This window comes from Agelaius tricolor, unplaced genomic scaffold, assembly GCF_023055355.1.
Source record: "Agelaius tricolor isolate 1412-34295 unplaced genomic scaffold, bAgeTri1.0.p SCAF_6, whole genome shotgun sequence".
Taxonomy (NCBI): domain Eukaryota; kingdom Metazoa; phylum Chordata; class Aves; order Passeriformes; family Icteridae; genus Agelaius; species Agelaius tricolor.
Window position 1 is genome coordinate 24297711 of NW_027269266.1, and position 19679 is coordinate 24317389.

At 46.4% G+C, this 19679-nt stretch overlaps 1 protein-coding gene across 3 annotated transcripts in view; it reads left to right on the forward strand.

Annotated features, from left to right (window-relative positions):
- The first annotated feature begins 757 nt into the window (after nt 1–757).
- NXPH1 (neurexophilin 1) overlaps nt 758–19679 on the forward strand; it is a 137855-nt gene continuing 118933 nt past the window's right edge. The window contains exons 1-2 of one of the 3 annotated variants that reach the window (XM_071429067.1): nt 758–1286; nt 1990–2151. In XM_071429067.1, the coding sequence (XP_071285168.1) occupies nt 2098–2151 (54 nt within the window). In that variant the 5' untranslated portion in view covers nt 758–1286; nt 1990–2097. Of the gene's footprint in view, nt 1287–1327; nt 1470–1989; nt 2152–19679 lie in introns of those variants that run through there. The other 2 variants (XM_071429069.1, XM_071429070.1) reach the window with 2 other exon arrangements.

Genomic DNA, 19679 nt, shown 5'->3' on the forward strand with positions numbered 1-19679 from the left:
AAGTAGAAGCAAAAACAGGTCGGTGAGACCTTTCCATTTGTATGACAGCTGGCAGGATAAGCCACAGCACCCGACAGGGGTGAGCTTTCCAGCCTCACTCCGAGGGGCTGTCCAGCTACAGGTTCCTGCTAGCGAGGGAGAAGCCACCCTTCCATCCTGGAGCCTGGCTCCCGCAGCCGTCACCCTTCTGGGCTCCGCGATCCTGCCACCTCCGTCAGCTGGCGGGCGCCCGCTGACTTCCCAGGCGGAGCAGCACTGTCGGTGCACGGGACACCGCCGAGGGAGGCGGAAAAACTAAAATGAGAGGGAAGAAAGAGGAAGAAGATGTTCTGCCATGCTCCTTTAAGGCGGACAGCCGGCTCCCGCGGGCAGGCAGAGAGGGAAAGGGCTGTGCCCAGGCAGCAGCGCGGGCAGCAGGGAGGGCAGGGAGGGCAGCGCCGCTCCCGGGCAGAGGCAGGCAGCAGGGCGGCTAGGGCAGGCAGCAGGGACAGGGCAGCACACACGGCAGGCAGCAGGGACAGGGCAGGCAGCAGGGACAGGGCAGGACACACGGCGGGCAGCAGGGACAGGGCAGGCAGCAGGAACGGGGCAGGACACACGGCGGGCAGCAGCGCGGGCAGGGTGGGCAGGGCGGGCAGCGCAAGGCAGATCGCGCCGCCCGGGGAGGGCTCTAATTCATCACCCCGTTCAGCGGAGAGGATGGGACGCCGCTAAACTCCCCTTCCTCCCTCCTCCCTTCCCCCCTCGCCAAGCAAGCCCCCCCCTCCTCCCCCCTCCGCTGCTCTTTCTCTTTCCCCAAGCAGTGAGCCTCGGACAGTGCTCGGCTCCAGCGCTTTATTTTAAGATGATCGGCCAAGGTCTTTGCAGATAGATTTTATCTGAAGTTAAATAGCAGGCGCTCGCCGCTCACTCGCCAATAAGTCATTTTTAATAGAGACAAATCGCTCTGGACGCCCCGGAGCGCCGGTGCCGCCGCTCCTGCCCGCGCCCCCCGCCGAAGGCGAGCGGGCAGCCCGGGCAGCTCCCTCCTCCCGTAAGTGTCCTGCTCGGCGGATCCAGAGCGCGGCCGTGTGCGGAGAAGGGGAGGCAAGGGGGGGAGAGCCTGCCAGCCGCCCCGCCGCCCTGACAGTGCCTGCGCTGGATGCACAGCGGCCGCGGGACACCTCGGCGCGGAGCGCGGCCAGGAGATGCGCAGGGGTGGTGGGCTGCGCCGCGGCACTCGGCCCCTCTAGGCTCGCCCATGGAGCGTCCCGCGGAGCCCCGTCCGCCGTCGGATCCCCCACGCCGTACGTATCCCCAGCGCGGCCCCCCCGCGGCGGCGGGGCTGTCCGCGGGCCGCGGGGGCGGAGAAGGGCTGGGGCCGGGGATGGGGGTCCTCGCCCGTCGGGGCGCCCCGGGGCGCGGTCCCGGCCCGGGGCAGGGCACGGCGCGCCTTTAGGAGCGGCAGAGGGAGGTGGGCGCTTGCAGGGGTAAGCAGATCCTGCTCGGGCGTCCCGAAGGCGAAGCTCTCTGCCTCGGCTTTAAGCGCCCGCAAGCATCCGGAGCCACGACCCCAGCGTCCGCTGTCGCCTTCTCCCCGCTCCGTTCCCTAGCTCGCTGCCGGGGCTCCGCAGCCAACCGGCGGGCGGCTGCCGCCCGGTCCCCGCCGGGGGCACACAGACAGGCAGGGCTGGCAGTGGCACCCCCGGGCCGTCCCAGCCTACACCACGGGGCTCTCCCGCCCAGTGAAAGGACTGAGCGCCGGGGAGCGCTACCTGTAGGCGGTCTGCCGCCACCTCGGACCGTGCGATCACTTTGCTCTGACGATGGATTAACTCGATTTTAATCGTTTTTTGTTTCGCCCACCCCCATTCACACACCCCATCTCCTCCTTCTCTCCCGCCGCCGCCCCCCCGCGCCACCCCTTTCCCTATACACCTCTCTTCCCCCCTTGTGCTGAGCCTAACCTTGTCTTGTGGTCATGGGATCTATAATTTCGTTTTTGTCTAGGCTGGTGAGAGCTCTGCTTGTTCTGTAAAGTGGATGTCAGGTGGATCTATGTTCTGGAAGGAACAAAGAGGCAGCGAAAGCAGCGCGGGGGAAGTTTGAGCGGCGAGGATGCAGGCTGTGTACTGGTACGCGGTCCTTCTGCTGCAGCCCACTCTCTACCTGGTGAGTGTCCCCGGCCCCTGTCACGGGCCGGGCATGGGGAAGCTCGTCGGGGAGGAGGGCGCCAGCCTGGCGGAGAACGAGCAAACTCACGGCAACTACTTGCACGCCGCAGCCAGCCCTGCCCCGTCCTCCCGGGGCCGGGGCGGTGCGGGTCCCGGCCGGGAAATCCGGCGGGGTGCGAGGAGTGGGGGCGCAGACCTGTAACTCCTCCGCGGGGAAGGGGCGCTCCGCCGGGCCAGAGCAGGGTCGGGGTCTCCTGGGCCGCGTCCCCCGGTGCTGCCTCCCGGACCGGTCCCTGGGTGTCTGCGCGGGCACCAGAGCACCGCCGCGGGGGCGCCCGGCCAGGCTGTGGGATGGAGGCAACTTCGTGCCCTCCGCTCCCTCCTGAGGGTGGGAGCCCCTCCGGAAGGGAACCCCGCGGTGTGCCCCTACGGGCGGTGCGGCACAGGCGGGCGGGCACTCGGCGGCCAGCACAGATAGTATTTTCCGCGACAAGTGTCATTGACTTTCGTAGCAAATCTCCTTTAAGATTACCGCGGGAACACGAGTAAACATCGGCGTTATCTCCTTTCACACACGCACATACACTTTATTCCCGCTACGATTGCAAGGAACAAAACCCAGGCAGACTGCCCTTTTGCAGTCCGCATCCTCTCTCGCTTGTGATGCGTTAAGCAGGCAAACGCTTGGCGGCAGCTCATCCCCATGGCTACGGGGGAGGGAAAAGACCTTTTTCCAGGAGCGCTGCCGAGAGAAGCACACCGGCGCCCGTGCGGGGGGTGGTGACGGCGACGGCCCGGCTCCGGCTCTCGGGCTCCGGTCCGGCTCCCGGGCTCCGGCTCCGGCTCTCGGGCTCGAGCTCGGGCTCCGGCTGCGGCTGCGGCTGCGGCTCCGGCTCCGGCTCCGGTTCCCGGGCTGCGGGCGCTGCCCGCGCCGCCGCTCCCTGCGCTGTGGCGGTGGCGCCGCCCGGGGGCGCTGTGGGGCAGCGCGCGCGGCCCCGCGCGGGGCAGCCAATGGGGCGCGGGCGGGGCGGGGGGGGGGGGGGGGGGGCAGGCGGGGCCGCGCGCGCTCCAACCGCGCCCGCGCAGCGCCCGCCGCGCCCGGCCCGGCCCGGCCCAATCCCGGCCCAATCCCGGCCCAATCCCGGCCCGGTCCGGCACCTCCCGGCCCTTCCGTGCCCGCCCGACGTGGCTCCCTCATCGGGGGTCCTGCCCTCGCCGGGCGGTGCCACGTCTGCCGCGGGCGTCTCTCCTCCCTGCGAATTTTATAGCTGGGGTGGGGGTGGAGGGGGGAAATGGGGAGAAAAGCGCGTGGCAAATAATCCATCAAAAAGCCGGAGCGAGATCGATACGTCGTGTTAAATTTTAAATGTGTTTGCTGGCAGTTAAACTGCTCTCGACTCATTACAACAACAGTGCTGGATTTATTCTAATGCGCTGCAGTCTGAACAACAAGCGCATTAATTCTCCTTTAATTGTAAACTGGGAGCATTTGAAAACCATTCAGTGTGCAAATTATGCTGATTCAATTACCGTTTAGTTACAGACTTCATTACCTGAATACTTTTTTTTTCCTGAGGACTTGGCATTGCAGAGTGAAGGAGACGATTTTCAAGTTTCCCTCGAAACAATGCGAAATATGACACAGAAAAAAAAAATCGGGAATAAAAGGCGAGCTAGGGGGAGGGAATGCGCCCTTCAGCTGGTCTGTGTCTTCTGCCAAAACGGTCGGGGAGGATCCAAAGGATTTCCCTAGCACGATTCTTCTTTCTAACTCGATTCTTCCACGTTTATGCCAATGTCCCCCTATTCTCTGTATTTCAGGAGTGACTCTGAAAGTTTGTATTAGGCCATCACATGGTAACAAACTGTTTATTAGCACCGAAGCATGAAGTTTTGATTAAAGCTTTAATGCGGCGCCACAAAGCAGCAAGGTGCAGCACTTTGTTGTGCCTATCCATATGTGCACGTCGCTCCGCGTGGACAAAAGCAGTTTCAATTAGGAATTAAATTTTCAATGCTCAAACTGTTAGGAAGGGTAAATGAAATGGCAGCACAAACAGCTTCCTATCGAGTTTGTTAAAGAAAACCTTTTTGAGAGGGGTTAATAATATAGGTGAGAGGGACAATAGCCTGTTTCCCCTTCGCCTGAATTAGGAGGTGTTCATGGAGAGTGAACAGCTGCAGTGAGGCTGGGCTGCCTTGAAGTCACTCATTTACGGACACTGCCTTGTAATTTCTCTTCACTCAGCAAACTGCTAAACCGCTGCTCTTTTTCTTTTGTTTTTTAATTAATTTTTCCCCCTCCACCGTTAAACCTCTTTGCAAGAAATATTAAGGAAAAAAAACCAAACCAAATAATGCTTCTGCTTTTCTTCCCCTTTTAGTAGGGCCATATGCTATTCAGCCTTATTGCCTGAAATTTATAGAGATCGTGGCCGATCTGAATGAGTAGGAATTTTGCTGGGGTGGAGATGGTTCACCTTATTATGTTTATTGAAAAGAACATTAGTTGTGCATTTCAAGGTGCATTTTCTCCTTGTTTTGAGCTGTGCAGTGTATTGAAAATGTTATATTTGATTTGCAATGGTAGTGCATTTCCTTTGGCCTAAATGGGTAACTTAGTACTTATTTGTCAGAATTAGGAGTTAACCTTTAAAGTCATGCAGTTGTTTTCTTTCTCTACTTTTAGAAAGCTGCAGAAATTATTCAAACACCTACACTAGGTCTCATTTACCACGACACTCCACATCACTGCTGTTCTTTCAAAAGCATCTTAGTCTGATTCTAATGGATGATGTTTCCTTAACTAACAGTGCTGAGCTCAAAATCGTCCGTGAGGAAGAACGTAAAGAATAAAGAAAAAAACCAAAATAACATCTGGAGCTTGCAGACTCTCTTAGAATTGAGTTCTGTTTATAAGGATGCTGGGATTTTACAACCTTCTCGTTGTACCTCCTGCCTAGCTGCCTGTGAACTTCCAGTCCGACACCACAGGACAATAAAAGGCCAGGCTGTTTCTTTTCATTTCTTCCTTATTTTTTCTCCCCCTGTGTGGAAGCAGCAAGCTGTAGAAGTGGCTACAGAACGCGCGGGCTGTTAGGAAGGGCGGCAAGGATCCTGAGTATTATTTCTCAGAGGGACAGGTCAAGCAGGCCCTGGAAGGAGGAGGCAGATCGCGTTCGTGCCGGCAGCTGCGGAGCCGCTCCGTGCGGCGGGGCCCGGCGGGATGTGCCCGGCAGCTCCCGGCGGCGAAGGGCGCTCGCCCCGTCCCGTCCCGTCCCGTCCCGTCCCGTCCCGTCCCGTCCCGTCCCGTCCCGTCCCGGCGCTCCCGGGCCCCGTGCAGCCCCGGGCGGCGAAGGGCTGGCTCACGGCGGGATTTCACCCCCGCCACGGTCACAGGCTCGACTCCCGCCCGCCCTGGGGAGACCGCGCCGCACCGCACAAGCACGGAGTGGGTACTTTTGTGCACCTCTCTTGCCGGGATCACCCCGGCTCGAAGAGACTTCGGCTCATTTCTTAGGTGCTCCTACACCGGAGCAGCGGGTACGGAATTAAATCAGTCGGAATTTTGCGTGGCATGCTGCTAGGGTAAGGATCCCTCCCCCCCTTCATCCCCCGCCCGGCTTGTCGTCTTCCCCCAGCAAAGTGTTTATTCACCGGTGGCTTTAATTAGGATACGCACCGGAGCCGGGTAGCAGAGTGCTGAACTCTGTGCAGAACTTAAGCAGCGCCAGGGCAAGAGGAGGGGTGGTTCTGCACCCCGCGGTGAAGGCTGTTCCGCGGGGGGAGCTTTCCTGCACGGCGCTTTGCCAGAGGAGCAGAACTGCGGGGCTCACGGGGCACCTTGTTAAACACGGCGATGGCTTTGGCAGAGGGGCTTTGGAAACAGCCTGCTAACCTCCCCCCCGTGCCGGGCTGGGATTTTAAGGTCTGTTTCACACCGCCACTGTAGCTTGGAGGCCTTCTGACAGCCGAGAGGAGCTTCCCTGCAAAATTGTTGTGAATAACAGGGGTTTAAAATTGTCCTCAGTGATGGCACACTTTGTGCAGTATTTGCTGAGGGGGTAAACAAGGGGTGAGCGGCTCCGGAGTTTGTGTACATTTAATTTCACTGCGCGTCGCACTGTTTGCGGTCATTTCACCCCGGTTAATGAAAGCTGTGGTGAACGTGAGGAAATATCACGTGCCGGCGAAGATAAGTTGGTTTTTTTTCTTCCTTCTTTTTAAAGATTGTTGCTGATTGTGTCCTACTTTGTCACGGAAGAAAAAAAAAAGCCCAACAAACAAACCCACACCTCTATAGGCAGAAAACAAAAGAGACAGGAGGCATTGTCCTATCGTAATCACCACCCACAGTATTTTCTCAGAGGCATTTGGTGGTGAATGCATTCGGGTATTGCTTTTTTCCCCCCAAATAAGCGATTTCTTTCAATTTTCAAATTGACGTCGAAGGGAGGGAGGACGGGGGAGAGTGCTTGGCGAGCAGGGACAGTAGTGGCTTTTTGTGCGGGGGAGTTTACGTAGCCTTGAGAAGCTCCTGCTCCCTCTTTCTAGACGAGTTTGAGAGACGCTGTAGCGGTGGTGTAAGGGGAAAAAAAATACCCTTTCGGAAGGTAAGACACGGGAATAACAACGGGACCCCGACCTCGTGTAGGTGAAACAAACTTACCTGCGCTCTTGATTTTTTTTTTTTTTTTCAAGCTGAGGATAGTGTATTCTTTTCCAGGCATCCCTGCTTCCTAACCACCAGAGACCTGTGCTAGTTTTAGAAGGGGTTTCCTTGCACTGAACTTTCTTTTTCCTGATGCTTAGTACACACTATTTTAATTCAGTATATAGTTGGAGAAAGCAATCTGGAATAGATTTCACCTTCTGGGGAGGTACCTGAATGTAATCCAAATTCCTGCCTCTCTTCGACTAGCCAAATCTTCCAAGTCGGTACGGTACCTAGAGGTATCCATTTTAACCTCTTTAATATTTCCCTGCATCTCTAAACCGCCATTTTAATTAACAAAAAACCCGTTTCCTAATCGTCTTGGAAAGTGCGTTGAAGCAGGTTAAGAAACCAATTGCTCGGAATAGCCAGCACTTGGAGAAAATGAATGTGTGAGCCATCCTAGCCTCCCTAGGATTGGCTTCTGTTCTCCCGACTGGATTTGGGTGAAGTTTTAATGTGATTTAGCAGATAGTTTAACACCCAGCTCGCTCTTCTTGTAAGTCAGCATTAAACCACCTCCTGGGTGCTTTGTAAATACAGCTTTAGCATTTTTTCATGCAGCAGATTGACATGTTGACGATTCTGCTTTAAGGAATGTGACAATAAAGTGGAAAACCAAAGGCTGGCAAGCACTTCATCAAGGATAAAAAGGTTCTGCTGTAAGGATGTCACTCAATTTATTGTGAAAGTCGAATGAATTACGTTTAATGAAAGTGCTCCCCAGATGAATATTACCAGCAATTTCCTGAGTTGGCTCTGTCAGATTGATATGAGGAAATGCCAACCCATATCAAAAAAGATCTCCAATCTCAATTACTATGCAAGCTTTCGAAGAGCTCCTTTTTATTGATATGATATATATTGGCGGGTTCTCAATGCTGTGCAAACTACTCTCTGTTTAACAGGACAGCACATTTCCCAGTTTATTGTTTAACACTACGTTTTTCTGGCTGTTGTATAAACTTCTGCGAGTGCCCTTTTTCAGAGGGGAAACTGCCTCTCATCCTCTTTCCCTCTCTGTGACCCAGAGAGATCAAAGTTGTGTGGCTGGCAGACAGCGGGGGCGACGCTCATTGCAGGAAGTTTGTTCAGCCTGGATGGACAAAGCCGAAGGTCAGGACAAATAGCTCGGCTGAGACAATGGCATTGGATCCCCTAATTTTCAGTGCATTTCTAGGCAACAATCCAGATCACGGTAATATTTGTTGCGACTAGCAATCCCAGTATTCCCACCCTTTCTTCCTCATTCCTCTAGGGCTTCTAGGGGCGAATTAGGAATTCAGTGAGCCCTCGAAGGGAGAGAAAATCTCTCTTGTCACCTCATCTACATAAGAATTGACTTTTCGAGAGGCTTTTCTGTTCTAGTTTAACTACTGTGACGCCGGTCGTTACTCAAGAGTACAGCTTCTTTTCCCATAATCCGTCTTGCTGGGCTTGATTGTGATTGATTCAGTCAGATTTCTTCTATCGTTTTGCCATACTCTTTCAATTTTTTTGTATCAAAGCAGAGAGACGGTATTGAAGGACAATAGGGAGGCTCTCAAAACTCTGCAGTAGGACGGGGACATTGTTACTTTCACATGTGGGGCTGCACTCCTTGCATGAAGCATTAACGAGGAAGCAGAAAGAAATTGTCCTTAGCACATATCGGGTTAGACTGGCTTCCTATTTCCCTTTCGTTGCTGGATCCGTATCTGAAACTTTCTTCAGAGTACGATTAGTCTACGTGCTATTTATTTATTTGTTTATTTTTAAAAGTGTGGGTTTTTTCCCCCCTCTGTCGGAGATGCTGAGTGTTTCGAGCCGTGGACGGCGAGGGCAGGCGCTGCGGGGAGAGCGGGCAGGCTCTGGCAATGGGGCCGAGAGAGGGCTGGCCCTGAGTGTCCCCTTCGCTGCCGGGCCGGGGCCGGCGCTGCCCCCTCGGCCGGGCCGGCAGCGCCGTGCGGCAGCACCCTGGAGAGAGCCCGGGATGGGGCAGCGCCCTGGAGAGAGCCCGGGATGGGGGAGAGCCCTGGAGAGAGCTCGGGATGGGGGAGCGCCCTGGAGAGAGCCCGGGATGGGGCAGCACCCTGGAGAGAGCCCGGGATGGGGCAGCGCCCTGGAGAGAGCCCGGGATGGGGGAGAGCCCTGGAGAGAGCCCGGGAGAGGGGAGTGCCCTGGAGAGAGCCCGGGATGGGGCAGCGCCCTGGAGAAAGCCCGGGATGAGGCAGCGCCCTGGAGAGAGCCCGGGATGGGGCAGCACCACGGACAGCGCCTGGGCCGGCAGCACCACGGACAGCGCCTGGGCCGGCAGCACCACGGACAGCGCCCGGCCCGGCCCCGGCCCCGGCCCGCACCGCCGCTACTCGCTCTCAAGGTGCCCCGTCCCGGGTTACTCAATATTTTGGGCTGCTGCTGCTTAGACCTCATCCTCAACACGCTCTGGAGTTGGGGCTTGGCGCTCTGTGCCAGTTTTCCTGAAGGAAGGAGGGGACGGGTGGACCAGCAGATCGATGTATTTGTTTACTGTTGCTGCTGACTGTCTTTCACTCAGTGGTGAAATGGTAGCTTTGTTTTCTGAGGAAAAGCTGGTCAGAGGGACAATACATGAGTATACGGTGGAGCAGGGGTGGTAGAATGAATCTGAGGATAGGAAAGCTGTTCTGAGATGCTCAGGTTTGTCTCATTCTATCCCAGGACCATGGCATCCTCTCCTTTTGGAGAGACACCAGAGATATCCAAAAGCACTGGAGTAAAAAATGAGATCTGAGACATGGCTGACACTGAGACATGAGAACAGGGAGTTATTAATTAACAATGACTTTTTTAATCCTATGGGTCGGGGCAGGAGTGTCTCTCAGACATAGCTGATGTCATTTTTGGAGGTAGTGGCACTCTGAGGCACCTGTGAGGGGCAGCCAGATCTTGCTGCCTTCAACTGATTGCCTGTGTCCTGGCAGACAGTGCTCAGGGTATCACCCAGCCCTCCACTTGCTTTCACGAGGAGATAATCACAGGCAACTGCCTCCACCCCTGTAAATCCCACTTACTATCAACAGAGCTATCCTCTAGAGCTCTACTGCCTGAAAAGCACTTGTCAATGAAACAGTGACTTTTGGCAAGGCAGGTGTAAGTGAATGACTGATGAAGAGTCCTTCAATAAAGGAATGTGATGGGAATTGACTGGGCTGAGAGGTAAAATAACCCACAATCTCCACCAGCCTTCCAGACAAAACCATAAGCCATTTATTCCTGATCCATATTCTCCCATGAATACCAGTTGTGATTGTGATGCTTTTGCTGGATGTGAACATTCTCCAGTCCCTTTTGATTACACCATATCCCTGTGCGTGGCGTCTCACAACTGCATTGTCTGCTGCAGAGATACTGCTTTTATCTTCCAAATGCCACCCTCATTAATGTCAATGTCTCACCGTCCAGCCGGTGACAAATGTCTCAGGGACGTTCATCTGCCTTGCACACTGCATCATCTCTCCCGCTGCCTTGTCTTTTCCTCTCTGAGGAGAGATTTAGTAGTATTTTCTACCTTACCCCCTGTATCTGCTCAAAAAATTTTTGTCCAGTAGTTGGTCTTGGTCCTGTCCGTTCACAAGTTAGTTTTGCCAGTGTCCTCTGGGTTATCACCTCTCCTGTTAATCTGTTTGATCACTTTGATGACAGACTGACCAGTGCATGCAAAGATGATCTGCTCTTTCCAGATCTGCAGGCTGTTGAAGGGAGACAAACTAGGCCTACCAAATGATTATGACATTAGTGCCCTCTTTTCCTCAAATTTCATATTCTAACCCAGACTTGACACAAAAACCAAAAGAACAAAGAGCCTGGTTGTTTCTTTGTGTGGGTAACCTGGTTATTGTGTGCACAAGAGCACTTGTGAATGCTCTTATTTTGCTGGGCTTTTGAAAATTTGGTGATAGCTGTGCAGCAGACTTGTTTTAGAAGCAGAGCTGACAGACAAAATAATAGTAGGAAAGTTATCTAATAACCTTGGTTCTTGGAAAGGCATGTAATTATAATAGATACAATATATATATATATAAATATATTAATTATTAATATTACAGTAATATATGAGACATTAGAATTATATTTTTTTATTTAGAAAGAAAAGTAGAGAGTCACTTAAATCTAATCAGTACAGTATCCTCAGCTGAAAATTAAAAGGTACTTCTTACCTTCCTAGTTGGAACATGCTTTGAAATAACAGGAGTAGGATTACCAATGATTAGTGACCAGTGTTTTATGATCCTCTTTCCCCTTCCCCTGCCCTATGTCAGCCTTGCATTATGTGTGAGTTAACTTTCAGCTGGCACAATATTTCCTGCACTCGTTTTAGAGGTGCATGTGAGCTACCGGGTAAAAGTAAAAATAGAAAACGAGAAACATTCTGGCCATGTATTGAGAACACTGTGGATAAACAAAGACTCCCCTGCTGCAGATCCTATGCCCTGATCCTGCAGTGTAATACAAGAGAGGATTCCATGTAAATCAATGGTTTGTTTACTTGTGTGAGGAGGACAGATTCTGTTTATGTTGAAGATTAAGGAGACCATTTCTGTTTCTGGGAATTGCTTGTCACTATTCAGATACCACTTCAAATTGAAAGTGTAATTGGCAGCTCTTAAAAGATTTTAGCTAATGGAATTTCTGTTATGGGTAGTTCAGACCACCTGTACCATAATATTTATCAGCACAGTCATTTTTATAAGCTATTCTTGATTGAACTTTAGAAAAATAGTCCTTCTGCTAGGCTATTTTGTCAAGAAATGTTGTCATAGGCCTTCAGGTATATAAAACTGCTCATATAAAATTAATGGACTGCTTTTTATATTTACATTCTCATGCATAGCATTTGAGGTCTTGCAAAAGAAGACATAGACTTAAAATAGGAATAATGTTAAAACTGTGTCCTCATGCTTATTGCACTGTCAATAACAGTATTGTAAAATATTCGTGTGCTTAAAATCAGAATGTTAGTTTGCAATTTGACTCTAATTTAGACTAATTTCTGCTGTCACTTACTGCAACTACTCTGTATTACATAGAGATTTTTCTTAATGTTTATGTGGGGAATGCTTTGCACCTCGAGAAGATTTTGTAAGAAATACTGATAGGTTAAACATAGCAATAATACTGTAGCTCTGTGGAGGACAATTGCTGAGTGAACAGATCTTTAAGGATGGGGAAGATAAGAAAGACTACAGAAATGTGACATAAAAGATGTGCATAATAAATAGTTCATGAAAACCTTCACCATTTAAAAAGATGGACTCCATCCTGCTGCCTTCATCTGCAATGGATAATACTTGATAATGTCCACATTTTATATTCCTGCTTTTCTCTCCTCCCTGCTTCCACAAACCATCACATTTGCTTAGCTGACTTGCTTGTAGCAGGTGGCAGTGTAGTACGTGTTGCAAGCAGAGGGAAGTGCATTGATACTTTTAGTGGAATTGCATCTGGGAGTGGTCACTCAGAGTGGGTAAAAAACAATACTATCTGGTCCTTGACAAGACTGTGGTATGTGTGAATCATTATCTATCTCTTTAGCTTCTATCTGTGCTGACTCAGTGGGACCTCTTGCTGTGTGCCTTCTTCCTCTGTGAGCAGCCCTGCTCTCTGTGCTAGCACAAGTCATTCCTGTAAGGTACCATCCCACAGGATTACAAATGTATTGGAATATAGATTGTATTTATCTCTTAAATGTGCTGAAAATTTGCTAGCTAGAGCAGACTGTGAGTCTTGGAAAAGTTATTGTATGGATTAGCAGATTGTAATTATATGGTTCAGTCTTCCAGTGTAACACAACTCAAATGAATATGGAAATGTATGACTAAGTACATTAGAGGAGGTGCTGTTTTTGTTCTCCACAATTTATAGGATATTCTGAAATTGCAGTGTTGTAGCAGACACTTCAGAGTGAAGGCCAATAGCTTGCAACTACTTTCTAGAAGCAAAACACAATCTCAACTGAAGTCAGAACACTTGTCACATATGCTTCAGTGCTTTACTGAGCTAGGAGAAGGTGAATGCAGTATGGTTTTTGCATTTCTTTTTTTGGGATATAGAACTTCTTCCATGGAGGAAATGATAACACATCCATGTCTTCAAAAATATTACAGAGTAATGTTTTTGCCAAGAATCTGCTGAATTTACCTCTAGACTACTTAGGATCTATTACAATATTTTTCTATAACCAAGTAGTACACTTGATACTATCCCTTATCCTAAAAATATTGTCTTTATTATTATTGGATAATAATTAATGAGAAAAATTCCTATAATTATGAGATAATAATTATTTTTGGATTATTTTAATTTTTTGAGTCATGATTTGTGACTCATTCTGACTACTGCTCCAGCTTCTGAAGAAATAGTCTACAAAAATACCGTTATCTATGAAATTAAATTAAAGTTAGGATTTTCAAATAGATAATTCACATGTTTTTTTTTTCCTCCTGTAAATATGTTTTTGAGGCATCCAGACAACACCCTTACTGCTGTCTAGAGCTACAAAGAGATGCAAATGGTGACATGTCTCAGAAAGCCATGTGTGGCTATTTTGCAGAAGTATATTTGAGGTCTAAAGTTGAAGTCTAACTGCACTATTGATGTACATGTTTTGCAGACTACTGCAGATTCTTTTTTTTTTTTTTTCTTTCAGAAGAAAAATGCACTGGAATAATGACCATGTAAAGCAAAAAATGTAGCTTTATTTATTCTTCCACAAGAAACTTGCATGTTGATTCAAAACCAGTCAGCTCAGAAGAACTTTGCCATTGATTTCTTCGACTGTAAACTGGGGTCTTTAGCTTGATAAATACTTCCATTTTTATAAGGTGGCTGGGATATTTCATTACATTTTAGCTTGATTTTCTTTGAGAGAACTGGCTATTGATAGCTTACACAGGAAAGAAGTAGTGAGCATTTCTGATGACTGTGAAAGAATATGTATGTATGGGTATGTCGTATTCATAGCCTGTGGTCTGAGCAACTTAGTCGTCTGTGAAGTCAAAAAGAGCTGAGCAGGTTCTATATATTTTTATTTCTAGCATTGTTTCTGACATTGTTTTATTCTTTAGTATATTTACCCAGAAGAATGTCATCCGGTCTTTGGCCTGCCATGAGACCCTTCCCCTAGATCCCAGTCCTTTTGTCCTCTGGCAGAATGGCTCCATGGCTGCAGTATCCTTCACCTAGAGTGATGACTGCATGGTTTGTCCCTAAACTCTGATGTTTTACTTTATCCAAGAAGCACAGTGTTAGTCATCTATGTCTGGCACAAGAACAAACCTGTGCTGCCAGCAGTTACAGGTGGATGGTTTGCTTTAGCTCAACAGGTGGAGCTGTGACTTCGTTAGCCTCTTGATTCAGGCTAAAATTCATCTCCCTGGGCAGGTCCCTGACTCAATTTTGCTCAGGTGTTTTACACTCTCTAAATTTGTACCTACATTTCCATTGCCGATGGAAAGTTTTTAACCTCTTGACCTATAAAACATTTCAGGTAATGAGAGGCATATATGCTTATGTATTCATCAAGAACAGTTACTTTGTGGGAATGTGGTGGTTGTAGGGAGATTCTGTGGGAGATTTTTTTCACCTCGGCTTTGTGTAATAACAGAGAAATTAGATGGAGTCTAAGATGATATTTCATTTAGTCCTCTTTGAGCAAGGTCCACCTTGCATGATTGATTTTTTGTGACCTGTCTTTTTGTTAGGTTCTCAAAGACTGTAGAGATGTTTGGAACAATTCTGTCTTCAGCATGTTTAGAGGAAATGAGTTCCAGTGGAGTTATACTAATGACATTTATAAAAACAGCAAACTCATTGCTCATACATGCTAAAATTCTCGTTTCATGGAATACTTACCACTCCTATGGGCCCTTTTTGGCCTTGATTTAGCTGGAGCTGATGAATTGGCGATTGGAATGAATGAAGGATCATTCTGTGTTGGGAAAATATATCATAGGACAACAAGGGAGTAGTTTGAAATAAGTTGGGATAATAGTGTGAGGATCCATCTATAAAGGTTCTTGCTTCTCCAAAGATTTCAATTTTCTGTATTCTTATGTTTTTTTATTCATTTTTCAACATACTCCCATTTAAACTTGTTTTGTCTGATGAATGTTTAGAGAAAGGTTGTTTTCCTATGGATTTGTGCATCCCTTGGTAAGTCAGTGCTTCAATATGATACTAGATGTTCACTATTCATGTCAGAAGTGTTCCTGATACTGCACTTACAGTGGCAAAGTCAGTTAGGTGAACAAAGACAATACTAACTGAAGATTCCAAGTCACAGCATCTCCAGCAAAGAAATAATCATTGTGATTAGATGAAGCAAAGAACTTCCAAACAAATATTTTAGCTTTCTAGACTAAAATATGCTGGAAACATTCACTGAATGCTTATGAATAAAATAAGCAGAAATCAAAATGGGAGAAGCTTTTTAATGAACAGAAGTATAGGGTAAATGAATCAAATAAATTGTTTGCTATTAATAATGTGACCAGCTACAGTAAGATTCCAATAAATATGCCCAGTGGGGATGGAAAATCTACGCAACTGAAATTACATTGATGAATTTATCCTAGTTTCCAATGCCTTCTGAGTATGTATTTAGGAAACAAAAGCTGTCATAAAGATAGCCTGACAGAAAATGGTCTCAACTATATATTTTTTTTTTTTAAATTGAGATACTTCTCTTTGACAGTGAAAGTAATTTCAAGTTACTTAAGGATGTAAATGTATTACTGCTTAGGCAGAAAATTCTTAGCAGAAATATCAGCATAAAAGTGACCTCTATTTTGCTAGAAGACTCATTGGGAATGGTAGGAAATGCATATTATTACCTCTCATGCCTGAAGAAACAGGAGGTTAGTCTTTAGTGGAATACTGCTGGTTCTAAAATATGAATGAGTCACTGTAGTTGCACAGAAGTAGGTACAGTAATCAAAAGGCAATCCCAGCACAAATTCCTTCTTAGAAATCAAAACAAAATCTCAAAAACCCCAGAATCTGAATAAAGATTCATCTTGTCCTAATTGCTTAGCTTTGATATCTGTTTTTACAAGAGTCTGTCCTTCTCTGGATCTTGGGCCTCTATTTCATTCTTGACTACTTTAGAATTGTTTACATCTTGCATTGTTGGTGTCTGAGTCAATGTTACCCACAAACCTGAGACTCTGAGTTCAGTCACAGGCTTGGTTCAAGGCTGAACTCCTCACCTAGGTTTTGTTTTTTTCTCATACAATTTTATTGCCATTGAACACAGAAAAAACCCCAAACCTCTCTCAAATGTCCAACAAAATGACGGTGCAGAAAGCTACTCTTACATGCAATATTTTTTATTTTTCATCTCTCATATCACAACTTCTAGCTTTAATTGTTTAAATTACTCCATAAGTAATTCACATCAACCATGCACTTAAGCTCTGTCTCATGACAGTCTGAATATATTCTTTGGATGTTTTTCAGTGTGCACATCTTCACTGAATAGTACCTTTTCCATGGTTGGTATAAGCCAAATCTTATGCAGCTATCAGCTGCATTCACACTTTCATCATCCTACTAGTCAGTTGTAAGAAACTAACAACATATAGCAAAGCATTGTTCCCAAAAAAATGACTGCACCCCACATTCAACTATCACTTACAATAGAATTGGTATCAGCTGTGATAGACTTCTTAGTTATTTAACTTAAATGCCACCACTTCAGCCTAAAATACCAATACTTCTTTAGTATTGATTCTGTTGACTCACATTAGCACATGAAAACAAAAATAAACAAACAAAAATCACCCAACCAACCAAAAAAAAAAAAACCAAACCAAGAAAATTCCCAAAAAACTCCAAAACCAAAAAAGGGAATGCTGACCATCAAGAAGCAGTTCTAGCTGGGGGTGTAACACCCTAGACTTACAAAAGATTTCATAGGGTCACAGGACTTTTCCACTCTCATTTTCTCTGTCTCTTGTTCATATTTTTCTCATCAGCCCAGTGACTGAAGCTTCTGTTAGGGATTTAAGAGATTCAGTTTCTTTACTTCTTCAGAAAATGTGAATCCAAACCTTACAAATAGAGGTAATTGCTTCAACCACTGCCTGGTGGAATAGCCTTGGTGGAATTTTCTTGATTTTGCTTGTTCATTTTATTCTGCTTGGTTTAATACAGTCAGGGACTGCTTTAACCTGAAACAGGATCTCATTGTAGGTAGATTCTGAGACATTTGTGTAATTAAGTCTCTTTCTCTTGCTCTTTGGCCCTATGTATTTGAGTTCACTCCTAATGGAAGCACTTCAGATTTTGAGAGCCCTGTATCAGAAAAAAAAGCTTTATTATTGTGTGTAAGAAATACTTGAACCAGAAAGTTGAAGATATGCTGCCTTGCCAATTCTATTCATTGGGCATACTAGCAACAGCAAAATAAGGTACCTAATTCTAGGAGCATTTGTGCTTCAGAAATGTCAGAAAGTGTTTAAGTTAATTCCTTTTCTTTCTCTGATTGCCTGGTTTGGACAGTTTAGTAGCTTTTATGAATGCTGCTTTCAGGAAACATTTCCCAACAGAAATATGTGGACAGCTAATTTCAGGTTATGAACTTTAACAGGTCCCTTGGATGAAGAGAGTGAGCCTTTCACTGTAGTAATTATAGGCACCTTCTGGGTCAAGCCTGGAGGGTCTTCCAAGGTTGCTCACAGTAAGCATAGGCAGTCCTGAATTTAAGCATAGGCAGTCCTGAATTTTATCTGCTTGCTGAATCTCCATTATCTTCACAGCTTCATTCAAGTCCAGTTCTCATCTTACATTTTAAGAAACCCTGTCAGTCTGTCATAGCACAGTAACTAATTTGTAACTAATTTCTTCTAGAAAGCTGTTTATGTGCCCAAGATCCTGAAAGCTTTATTTTTTTTCCTGAAGAGCAATACCCGTGGTTAGCTATGGATGCATATGTTAGCTTGCAACAAGCTACCAATTTGCAGACCACTACCCTCACTCCCCATCCATTATTTTTAAGCTTATAATTTCCTTTGTTTGATGATTTGTATCTATAATCCATGCATAAAAACCTGTAATGAATTACTGGATTGCAAGCTCTTTTCATGTCTATCTGCTTTTTCATTCTCAGTGCATCTGCAGGAACTGTCAGGAAAGGATGGGAGAACTTGGCTCCAGTATCTTATTTTGTTGGTCTAGGATATATAGAGCAAGGAATGAAGGGGTGTTCTTGCTTGGTGCAACTAGCTCTATGGGCTGAAGAAAGCAAACTCTGTTTTCCAGAGCTGAAACATGTATAGGTCATTCTGAATGTTAAAACACGTAAAGAATATTAATGATTTTATCTGTAGAAACTGAGATGATTCTGGGGAGTAGTTAAGGCTTGATATTGAAAACACCCAACAAACTAGCCTGTCTTTGAATGGGCATTCTAGGAATCATAAAATTTATATGCCTGACAAAAAGGCCATGCCCTAACACATTTTAAAGGTTTTTCCTTCTCCAGAAATTCAGCATTAGGAATTCTCAAAGAAAAACTGGTTTTGGTTTTTTTTTCCCAAAGCCAAGGATATTTTCCTGTAGTCTTGTTCTCCAAACCATTTTGTGTTAATCTTTCCACAAAGACTATATAAATACTCAGGTAGACACCTTGCAGGGAAAAAAATTGTTCCAAGCAGTTGGAGTTCAGCAAACTTATAAGTAACTGAAAAAAGTGTCTTATTCCATGAAGTTTCAGGCAGCCTTAATCACAGCCATTGCTACCAGAACCATCTATAGTTTATAAACATATGTATCCTCCTAGGTGCTCTGTGTGACAGTACTTTGCAATATGGTGTAATTCTGTGAATAACTGTTGCCCTTTTTTAAATGTTGTACTTTGCTCCATGGTTAAACAGAATGGTTAGAAAAATGCAGTTATTGTTGATATTTAAAATTTCTTTATAACACTACCACTCTATGGTGCTTACAAACAAGAATTTTAGTAGTAACTTTTTCTTAGACAATGAACAGGGAATACTGTAGTGTAATGGATAGATTTTTAAATATACATTTTAAAAAAATTGAAAGTGACAGGCACATTTGGTATACATACAAAAAATATGCTGTTCTATAAGTGCTTTAACACACAGATTGCATCCAATTATACAGAGCTTTAATTATTTGCTAAAGACTCTGTTCTAAAAGTATAGACATTATAGTGCTGTTGGCCCTGGAGGATGTGATATATTTCATTTTGAATAAGGCTTTTTCAAGCTGCCATCTCTTTATGAGTAGATCTTTTTATCTGTACAGATGAAACTAGCTTGTTATAGTAGCTCAAACATAATTAATGATCTGTTTGTGCAGAACAGTTAAGGGACAAAGAAACAGTCTCTCATTATTTCTTATTTCTCCATCTTAAAATTAGGAGATTTTTTTTGACTGGCAAACAAAAATAGATCACCAGTACTACAAGGTCTGGGTGAAACATACTGGTAGCAGGATTAAGAAAGTCTTGCTTCATTTCAGATTATATGTGCCCTTGGGGGATCTCAGTTATGCCTTGTGACAAAAAATTTTATGTTTCATTTTGTAGTGGTACATCTTTCACCTTTATGTGGATTTAAAAATGTAAATAAAATTCCTTTCTGTCAATGGGCTATGTGAAGGTCGCAGTCATATTCACCACAAGAATTCAAAATGCCATTTGACCCATCATTGGTTCAGTAGATAACAATGCATTCCATTCCCTTCCAGTGATCTAATTTGTAAGCACTTTGCAGCCCAACATTTTATGCCTAGCTGCTAAAAAGTAAGAAATAAACCTTTAAGGA